Genomic DNA, 9,901 nt, shown 5'->3' on the forward strand with positions numbered 1-9,901 from the left:
CTAAAAGTCGAACCCAAGTTGCAAGTAAAAATCTAATAAAATGATGTAAACGAACTCTCAGCTGGGAAAACCTTAAAGTTCCAAATGAAAAGGGATACTGAATATGAAAAAGTCTCCGTTAAATACGATTGCCATACAACTTCTCAAATGCCATGAAGTATTTAACGAATTTCGTTAAAAAAATAATTGTAAACATATTGGTATGTGTTTTCGCAATTATTAACGCCTTGGTGAGTCATAAAAGTATCATTGGAATAAAAATAGATTTTGTTTGTTTGTTTTTTTGGTTAATTCCTAAATGGACAGTTACGGGAATTGCTTTGAGTTGTTTTCGTTATGTTGACGATTAATTAACTACAAAGTTCTCACGTGTCAGTGTAACAATGTTACCTAGACTTTTAGGTACCTATTTATTTAAAATTGGGTCTATGTTTATTTTACAAGCTTGAATCAAGTAAATATATATTTTCTAATCATATGAATACTAAAAAAATTTTTACAAAGGAACCCAGCAAAACTATCAAATGGAGCCAAAGTAGCTTATTTATTTAGTATGAATGTGATACGCAACGCGACGTGTCGCGCGTTTAATTTACTGGCTTAATACGCGAGGCGAGGCTTTTGTTTACAAACAATACTAGGTGAATATGAGAAAATATTTGAGTAAACAAACAAAATCAAATTGTATATATATCCAGGATACTCCTCCAAACTTCCACAGAAAAAAAGATAGGTTTATCTTTTTACTTCTAGAGGAAAACCTGCATCTTGCTTACCGAGGCCATTGCTGAATATTAAAGCCAGACATAAGTAGGATTAACCAACAGGTGAATTCATCAGCCTCCCAAGGAATATATATACATACTTCTTCTTCCTAAAAATCTTTCCGAGTCAATCCGGAAGAGTATGGACTTCTATTCAGTGAAGTCTCAGCCGTTTGTTCGATCTCCTCTAGTCGACCAAAATCCCAGTATACAAAATATAAACGAAGAAGTAAAGAGAGATATTCAAAATCCTCTTAGCTATAAAACAGAAACTTCGGACAAAGAACTGTGTCAAACTGCAGCTTGCGCAACTTCATGCTCCGACTGGTACCCTCAACAACAAACGCACATGCCTCATCAAAATGCCTTTGACTCTGCTAAAGCCACAGCAAAGATGGCTCTCCCACCCACTGCTTTTTCAAACTACTGTGTAAAACCTTCCCTAACGCGAAACAAGGATATACCAAGAACCAGCATTCGAGTTTCCAAACTTCGTTACTGGCAAAGAGATTATCGATTGGCGTTTCCCAACTTTATATTTTACTTTGACAACGTTGATGAGGAAATCAAGCGTCGTGTTACGCAAAAGATTAATAATCTTGGAGCCGTAAGTAGTTCATGCAAGAACTTGCGCAGATCAAAACTAACACATATATAGAAAGTAGCAACATTATTTACTTTTGAAGTTACACATTTCATTACCACCAGGACTACCGACCCAGAAATGTGCCAGCCGAATGATGTACTTTACCTTTCGAAAACTGCCAATATGAAAATTTGGCTCCTGGACAGTAAGTCTTCTTAATATATCAGTGTAACCTTCGCTAACTTTCTTAGAACTATTGAACAGAATCCTCTTTACATTACTCAACTCTGATAGCCTGGTTAATACCTCAGCTTCGTGCTTGCAATCTCTCCTAGACGGTGAAAAAGTGTATGGTACATCAGACAAAGACTTTTACGTGCCAAGCAAAAACGTCGAGTACTTTCGTGAATACTTCCTCTGCATTAGAGATTTATCACAATACTATAAGCCAATTGCAGTACGAGAATGGGAGAAAACATTGGATTCTGGAGAGATCTTATGGCCAAGTCTTGCTATAACCGCACAAGGAAGATGTCCATTTAATACTGGTAGAAGAAGGGAGTTAAAAATCACAAAACATAACCATCCAGCTCACGAAATCAGAAAACAGCTCTTAAGTTGCACTAATCAAACTAACCAAAATAACGTTGTTAAAAATTCAGCGAGTGTGTTGGTGCGTCAAATCATGGGGGACTATAATATCACAGAATCAGCAGTTGATGGTGCAAAACAAATGCCGACAGAGTTTCCAAAGCCAGAAAACCTCTTACCGGTAGAGAAACGCGCCGCAATGTCTCCACTTAACCTTCTTGAACCTCGTTTAATAAACAAACAAAACACCTTGGCTAACCAAAGTCCTCGACAACCACCTAATGCCTTCGATGCAGATCCTCTAGCTCACAAGAAGGTGAAAATCGAAACAAAATCAGGATATTGTGAAAACTGCTGTGAGAGATACAAGGACTTGGAAAGGGTAAGTTAAACCAATCATAGCAAAAACAGCACTAACACATCGATAGCATTTGGGCGGAAAACATCATAGAAGATTTGCAGAGAAAGATGAAAATTTCCAGGGTTTAGATGATTTGTTTTTGCTAATCCGACGCCCAATTCGGACAAATTAACGTTAGTTCAAGTTTTAAGGATGTCTCAAAAATTCCAGAAAGCAAGTTCAAACATTCAAATAAACCGTAAAATCAATATATCCTTTGTCCAAATGAAAAATTCAAAATAATCTGCTAAAAGGGAAGAGAAAATTAACAATATAATGATGTGTTGTAGCATTCTTTTCTTAAACCAAGGTCAGGCTTAAGCCTATGATTGTAACAAACAATGCAAGTAAAGCTCCAAACATTATCGAGTTTAAATCAAAATAGATTTAAAATAAGTTAGACTGGTTTTCCAAGCGTGGAAAGCTCATTGGTGATACACTCTTTCAAAAGTTCAGATTTGATTTGCATCATTCCTTCCTTTGCGTTTTCTGTTCCAACAATCCCTAATAATAATGGGTCTTTGGAGTAAAGTTTATCTTCAGCCCCATCAATTGAAATGGCGGCTATTAATAATTTCCCCCTTTCAAACTCAATTATTGTTTCAAAAAGTACATCTCTTTGATGAGCAATCACGTCGTCTGTAGACTCCGCGACCAAAGGGCTAGGGTTGGTTGCAGTATAAAGTGAATACATGTTGCCTGCTAAAGCCGCAATAGATCTAACCCTTTTAGCTAAATCCAGACGTTTTAAACCATCTTTAGGATCTTCAAAAGAAACATAAGCTAGCAGCGAGCCAGTAGTGGTAAAAACCCTAGTTTGTTAATACCTCAGAATATTTCAACAATAAACTTATATATCTAAGCTCCAAAATAGTACAGGTGTACCCACTGGATTTGAAGTAAGAATGAACTTCAAATTCACTAAATGCTTACATGATAGACGGTACAGTTTCCTCAACTGCCTGTTTCATCAACGACGACAACTTCTTTGGCTTAATCATCTTCGAATTTAAACTTAGATAGCAGTAAAGGTAGCAATATGTATTTTAAAGTCCAATCGGCAATAACGATTTAACCTGTTTTGAATGGTGGTTATAAGTAGTTTGTAAGCTACGCAGTTTGGTATCTGATTTAAGGATACGTAGAACTGCGGTGAGTTTTCCTTGTGGTCTATTATATTACAATACACAGGTTGTATAAGTAGCAACTGAGTATAGGTATTGTATTAACTGGGTTATAATGTTACCTATCACTAATATAGCTCATAACTGAACTGAGGAACGAGGTTCAGTTGTAACGCTATTTATAATATTTCTAAATAGTTGTTATCAACGGGTATCTATGTATATAGAAGGATAGTTACCCGTGATTATCAATAAACGGATCTTAGCTAGTATTCCAACATATGACATATAGTGATACGCAACGTAGTGTAGCATAGCGTAGTGTAGTATTGCTGACATAGTTGGACAATATACGGTGGACGTAATGTGTATTATGTTAAGTAATCTGATAATAAATAATATTGTTATAAGATTCCGAATATTTTATTAAAGTAAAAAATGTTAATCGACATATATACATTTTTATTTCTTTTTATTGTGTTTGAAAATTAGGGCTTGGTAGACCAACGTTCTCCCAACGAATGCTTTATTTAGAAAGCTGATTTGCATATGCAGTCCGTACTATTTGGGCCTACAGAGACTTACCATTAGTTACATATACAAATGATCTTCCCTTCATTATGAAATTAAAAAGCTAACTATTTTCTACAGTTTGAGAAAAAATGACTACGTTTCGTCGTGCAGCTTCAGAATTCCTCAAACATTAATTAGGATAAGGATTACCCAATACTAAAGGGACAAAAACGGGTTAAGATGTATCATAAAACAACACAAAGTTATCTATAATATGACATACCACTAATAACATAGCGAGTCAAAAGCGACGTACTCACTTCCGAAGTTGTTCGCAATATAAGTAATTAAATTGGGAAAAACACATGTGTTAAATCGTTTCGTTAAAAGCTATAGTTAAGTCGAAACAAATTATACGGCCATTAAACTGCCAATAAAATGAAGGACCAACCGAGGACGAACGGCCACAATATCTTCTGGCAAAATAAAGATTACGGCACCCAACTTTCTGGCGATAGAAATAGCAAGACGAGCTAAACGATGTGTTAGTAATGAAAATTAAAAATATATCAAATATATATACATACCATTTTGAATAGCAAGTTCTTCAGTAGAACCATCGGTAACAAGATTGTAATCAACATATTCGCTCTTAATTCCATGAAGTACGTCTAAGACGAACACACCAGTGGAAATAGAAGGATCACGGAATGAACGAATTTGAGAACCTTTACCACCTTTAGCAGCCATAGAATTGGCCCACGCAACCATGTCACTATCTGAAAGAGTTTTACCTCCACGGCTAAGACTATGTAGAGTTTTGGTAATGTTCATACGCATCATTTGCCAAACCAATGCTAAGGTGAGTGTACGAGAACCGTCAGTAATATCAGCACCTTGTATTCCTACCAAAGAAAAACCTTGATTTTTTCCAAGGTCCACTGCATAATTACAGTTTTCAACAGCTTTGAAACGCATCATTTCATCTCCAGATGCAGGTGCCTTGTTCACCTTTTTCCAGTTAACGGTATTAGGTGTGATTTTATCGTAAGCTTGCAACAAAATCAAGCCATCTCGTAAATTATTGAAGAAGTCATGAATGGATGGAGTAACATCAAGAGAGTTCAACCACAAGGTAAAAACACGTGCCTCACGCTCACCTTCTGCATCAAATGGTTCAATCTCCGGCTTTTCCTCTTCATTTAAAGGCTCCAAACCTGGATGAGTATTAAAGAGATGAGCAACAAAGGCAAGGTTAAGCTTAGGGTTCCCTGCAACCATAGCGGTAGGTGTAAGATATTTGCGGCAATCCAATTTTTCAGCATTCTGTAAAACCTGTTCAGCACGCTGCAAAACATCTGTAGTTTGAAGAGGAGCACGTGAACAGAGTTCGGGAGCTAATTGGTTGAGCAGCACAGTATAATTCTCGCCATCTGAAACATCTTTTGAGAAGTTAGAGACAGTACGCGGCCAATTGGCAGCCTTTAAGTGATAATTGAACCAGCGGAGAAGAATTTTCTCAGGAGGGAGACGGAGAAATTGGTCAAGGGTTTCATCCTCTTCGAGAAGGCGGTAAAGCTCGGGATGTAAAGTAATATCAATCTTTCCAAGGAGACCGCGGCGAATGATTTGCCAAACAAGACCAAGAATCAAATGTTCACGACCTTCTAAAATATCGCCGGCACCAATGTTGGTAATGGAGATACCACCCATAGCTTTTGCGGAGTTAATAACAACATTGTTATTTTCAATACATTTGAAATTATCAAGAGGCTTGTTATTTCTCTGTTTATTGAGTACACGCTCATCAATGGTGTCGGGAACGCTGTCATTAATTAACTTTGAGAGGATTAAACCATCTTTGCATTGATCGAAAAACTCAAAGGTTTCAGTGTTGATGGGGACTCGGGAACCAACATCAGGGTCTCCAGCTAAGACGGAATTAATATGCTTGATAAATTCTCTTCGCTCTTCCTCATTAATGGTATGAGAAACACTTGAGGAAGATCCTTTGATAGTAATCCGACCCTTTTTTACTTCAGTACCTTCTACACCTTTTTTTAAAACATTGAAAATCTATATGCATTAGTAATCCAATTGATGAAGCGATATAGAGACACATATCGTGAAAATTACGGAAAACATTACTTACTCCTACAAAGTCTTCGGGTTCAACACGTCCAGACGAATCAACGTTAACTTCACGAATTGCTTCACGGACCTCATCGTAAGAACCCTTCTTTGAATCTTCAAAGGCTTTAATAGTGGTAGGTTGATCTAAATATCCCTTTCCATCCACATCAAGTTTGTTAAATTGGTCGGTTAAGGTTAGAATTTCCTCATTAGTGAGCTCCGGATACTTCTTTTGAAGTTTAAGAGCTAACATTTCTTTAAAAGTAAAATTTGACCAAAAAATGTATAGTAAACGAAACCACACGATGTGTGCTTTGGGTGGCTTGCAGTTGCTACGTGACAAGGATTAACGTCGTGTTGTTGATGCACATACATCATACTTACAGAAGCGTAGAGCAAAACTTTGATCCGCTCGCTAAATGAGTTAATACACGTTTGCTTAGCCAATCTGTTAAAAGTTAATTTGCAATTGTAAAAAGTAATTTACTACTTGACGATGTCTTGCGTTGTAGCTTTAGATTGAATATATAGCTGGGATATCAACTACATTGAATTTTAATTTTTTTTACAGAATAAAAAGCTAAACGTAAGTCCATATCAAATTAGCGATATTACCGAATTCAAATGCCATAAACATCACAAACTAGCAAGCTCTTTCAATTGAAGTCAACTGATGCATCGACTTGAAAATTACTTAGTACTATATGTCAAGAAGCCAAAATTTCTACTTACTATGATAGTAGATCCTTTGTAAAACGTTGCAGAAAGTTTTTCCGGCCGTGAAAATTCGTGTTTTTTTTCTTTTGTTCAAGGGTTTAGGTCACTGAAGCCAACAATTTTTGATACAATATAAGAAAAAGAAGTAATTCCCGCTTTTAACTGCGCAATAGGATAAAAGATTAGCCAGATGTCACAGGGTTAAACTTTTAACCTGACTACCTTTTCACGTGTATTTCCAGTCTCGTTTATAAGCTGCAATATAAATATTGTATGATATTACTGCGTGCACCAAGATTCTCTTATATTATTTTCTTATAATCTACAAAACTCACAATACTACTATAACGATGCTTCAGAAGATTAGCTGTTCCGGTATTGTTGAAGCATGGTGAATTTCCTTTGCGGCTGCTGTTGTAAAATATTGTCTGACAACTATCCAAATAAAACCTATGGGATTTTTGCAAAAGGCAAACACTATTTTCATAGAGGCACCGCGTTGCAGGGATTTTCAGCAGAGATGATTCAATATTGCAATCAAACACAGTAGATATAAACATAACTTGAAAAGCTAATGAAATACATAAAACATAATTATATTAACCATAATATTCTTAACTTATTGGTTTCTTCAACACTTCCAACTTCAATGAAGCAACAAGTTAGAGGTTTAACTTCTCCACAACGCCAAAATTGCGACTTAGATGATAAAAATATTAAAGTCTAGATAGAGCTCAGAAACATCAAAAAAAACTATGGAATATGATGAGGAAGAAGTAAAAGTTTTGAAAGAAGTTTTAAGCGCGTTCTTTTTGTACAGGCAATATGCTCATACAATAACACAACAGAAGAGAAAATCGATGAGCAGGTTGTCTTTTGAACACAAGGACTTACTCTTACAGGACTCTGACAACAATTTTTTAAAGCATCTTTCAAGGATTGATCAATGTATCGAGCAGAACAGCGTGCTTGCTGAAGCAATCGCTAACGCAGCCATTCCTGTGTTCTGCAGTGATTTCGATCAAAATGAGTTATTTCATGTCAATGTTGATATGATGCAAAAAGTTTCAAGCACTCTCAAGCAAATTGCGAGAGATTGGTCGACCGAATGTGTTGAGGAACGCCGTACTACATATGCTCCTTTCATCGAGGAACTAAATTCACTTTTCCCATCTGATTCTATAGACAGATCTAAAATTCGTGTACTTGTTCCAGGTTCCGGCTTAGGAAGATTGGCCTTTGATATAGCTGTGGAAGGTAGGTACACTTGATACTATCAATCAAAAATAGCATGATTTATTATTTATCTGATTACATGTTTTCTAACTTCTTTCTAAATTTGGATTTTTGGACATAGCTTCTAACATTTAATAGGCTTTGCATGCCAAGGAAATGAGTTCTCATATTTTATGCTTTTAACGTCGCATTTCATACTGAATTGCGTAAAGCAGGAAAATCAGTTTCTTGTGTATCCTTATATTCATTCATTTTCGAACCATGTCATGCGTGATGACCAGGTGCGTTCATTAAATATTCCTGATGCAGTTCCCTCTCAATATCTGCGGAATTCACAAAACTTTTCAATGGCAGCCGGGGATTTCCTGGAGGTATACGGCACCGAAGAAAGTCGTGATTCGTTTCAAGTAGTAGCTACCTGCTTCTTTATAGACACTACAAAAAACATACTGGACTATTTGGATACAATTAAAAACTGTTTGGTAGATGGAGGTTATTGGATAAATCTCGGGCCTTTATTGTATCATTTTGAGTCAGAAGGTACTTCTAATTCTAACAGTGATAGCCAGCAACAACCTTTCGTTGAATTGACTCTCGAGCAGCTGTTTTACGTGATGGATAGTATGGGATTTGAGGTTTTAAAGCACAATTCGGTCGACACGACTTATATGGGGGACAAACGAAGTATGCTTGAATGGATATACCATCCTCATTATTGGGTCTGCCGTTTGCAAAAATCAAAATTACGATTTCAATAAAAATTTTTGAACCAACATTGAATATTACGACTTTAATCATTCAAATATTCCTTTAGCATAATTAACAAAGCTAATTGATAACTTGTACATGAAAGTAAAGCGATTATTTTTGCATCTACTATCTACGTATAAAACTGCCTACATTAAATAAGCCATTCGTACGCTTCAAAAACTTTATAAGCCGCATTTGAAATAAAGGAAACGGAAAAACATAAAGGCTTTGAAATACAGTATGAGCCAAATTATTAATTAATAGACTCACAAAGCTTTGTTCATAAAACGTCTCTTGCTGAAGCAAGTCCACCACTTGCTGGGATGATCCTTTTCAGTTGCATATACATGGGACAAAAGACGATAAGCAAGTTCCTGACGAAATTGAGTAAGATATGTACGCATTATTTCTTTTTTTAATAGTTAGCAAATGAAAAAAAAAGCAAGAAAGCTATTAGCGGCACAAACATCTATATGTCTAATGCCACAGTTTGGGTGAATCTTACCAGCATCTTGAGGAGAAAGGGGAGGAGCATATAATGCATTCAAGGGAAAGCCAGCAGAGCCAGGAATAGAAAAATTCTCCAACGCTAAACTATTAAGTTGACGTTCAGCATCACGATAATTGAGTCCATTAACTCTTCCCAAGCACTCACTGATAAATAATGTTCCATAAATTAAAGTACGGTCTGCTGGTCCCTTAATCTCAAAATTGCGGAAGAAACAATTGGCGCGAAACAGCCCAATGCATTCATCAATAATATCCATTTGACTCTCATCAGCTGTATAAAAAATGTTAGAAAGTACTCTAATAACATTAAGAATAGTCTTTAAACAGAGTTGACAAATATCTGGAACATACCAGGATAAGCCGGTCCACGAAACTTGGTTTTCAACGGCAGCATTGCTATGTTTCCCGTGGTAGGGACGTCCGTAAGACTTAAGAAGGAGGAATGATAGGCCTTTCATAACATGTCAGCAACAAAAATTCAAAACTTTAGAACATACCGGCATATCTAATGTCTAGTGCTTATGATGTTGTTGGATAACTTGAGCACCTGCTGAATGTGCCGATAGGGAGCATTTCG

At 36.4% G+C, this 9,901-nt stretch overlaps 5 protein-coding genes and 3 long non-coding RNA genes across 8 annotated transcripts, besides 1 other annotated feature; 4 read left to right on the plus strand and 4 right to left on the minus strand.

Annotated features, from left to right (window-relative positions):
- Positions 1-524: 524 nt before the first annotated feature.
- Positions 525-3,409, minus strand: lam2 (guanyl-nucleotide exchange factor Lam2). The gene is made up of 2 exons (NM_001022210.3): positions 3,275-3,409; positions 525-3,153 (listed from the first exon to the last, which is right to left on the minus strand). The coding sequence occupies exons 1-2, from the start codon at positions 3,340-3,342 to the stop codon at positions 2,739-2,741; spliced, it is 483 nt and encodes a 160-aa protein (NP_596288.2). The 5' UTR covers positions 3,343-3,409; the 3' UTR covers positions 525-2,738.
- spo6 (Spo4-Spo6 kinase complex regulatory subunit Spo6) lies at positions 720-2,564 on the plus strand. Its single transcript, NM_001022209.3, has 4 exons — positions 720-1,371; positions 1,423-1,555; positions 1,602-2,323; positions 2,370-2,564. Exons 1-4 carry the CDS (start codon positions 907-909, stop codon positions 2,472-2,474), a joined length of 1,425 nt encoding a protein of 474 aa, NP_596287.1. The 5' UTR covers positions 720-906; the 3' UTR covers positions 2,475-2,564.
- Positions 3,410-3,445: 36 nt separating the features above from the next.
- Positions 3,446-3,803: an LONG TERMINAL REPEAT.
- On the plus strand, positions 3,469-3,804 carry SPOM_SPNCRNA.5965. The gene has a single exon (NR_195315.1). It is a non-coding gene; the product is annotated as a non-coding RNA (long non-coding RNA).
- Positions 3,805-3,864: 60 nt separating this feature from the next.
- On the minus strand, positions 3,865-6,431 carry fim1 (fimbrin). Its single transcript, NM_001022211.3, has 3 exons — positions 6,131-6,431; positions 4,566-6,054; positions 3,865-4,511 (listed from the first exon to the last, which is right to left on the minus strand). The coding sequence occupies exons 1-3, from the start codon at positions 6,362-6,364 to the stop codon at positions 4,390-4,392; spliced, it is 1,845 nt and encodes a 614-aa protein (NP_596289.1). The 5' UTR covers positions 6,365-6,431; the 3' UTR covers positions 3,865-4,389.
- Positions 6,432-6,652: 221 nt separating this feature from the next.
- On the minus strand, positions 6,653-8,078 carry SPOM_SPNCRNA.5966. Its single transcript, NR_195316.1, has one exon. It is a non-coding gene; the product is annotated as a non-coding RNA (long non-coding RNA).
- SPOM_SPBC1778.07 (carnosine N-methyltransferase) lies at positions 7,510-8,893 on the plus strand. Its single transcript, NM_001022212.3, has 2 exons — positions 7,510-8,085; positions 8,203-8,893. Exons 1-2 carry the CDS (start codon positions 7,584-7,586, stop codon positions 8,820-8,822), a joined length of 1,122 nt encoding a protein of 373 aa, NP_596290.1. The 5' UTR covers positions 7,510-7,583; the 3' UTR covers positions 8,823-8,893.
- arc3 (ARP2/3 actin-organizing complex subunit Arc21) lies at positions 8,738-9,860 on the minus strand. Its single transcript, NM_001022213.3, has 4 exons — positions 9,822-9,860; positions 9,676-9,775; positions 9,320-9,595; positions 8,738-9,223 (listed from the first exon to the last, which is right to left on the minus strand). The coding sequence occupies exons 1-4, from the start codon at positions 9,825-9,827 to the stop codon at positions 9,081-9,083; spliced, it is 525 nt and encodes a 174-aa protein (NP_596291.1). The 5' UTR covers positions 9,828-9,860; the 3' UTR covers positions 8,738-9,080.
- On the plus strand, positions 8,911-9,900 carry SPOM_SPNCRNA.5967. The gene has a single exon (NR_195317.1). It is a non-coding gene; the product is annotated as a non-coding RNA (long non-coding RNA).
- The last annotated feature ends 1 nt before the right edge of the window (position 9,901 follows it).

The sequence above is a fragment of the Schizosaccharomyces pombe genome (genome assembly GCF_000002945.2).
Source record: "Schizosaccharomyces pombe strain 972h- genome assembly, chromosome: II".
Taxonomy (NCBI): Eukaryota; Fungi; Ascomycota; class Schizosaccharomycetes; order Schizosaccharomycetales; family Schizosaccharomycetaceae; genus Schizosaccharomyces; species Schizosaccharomyces pombe.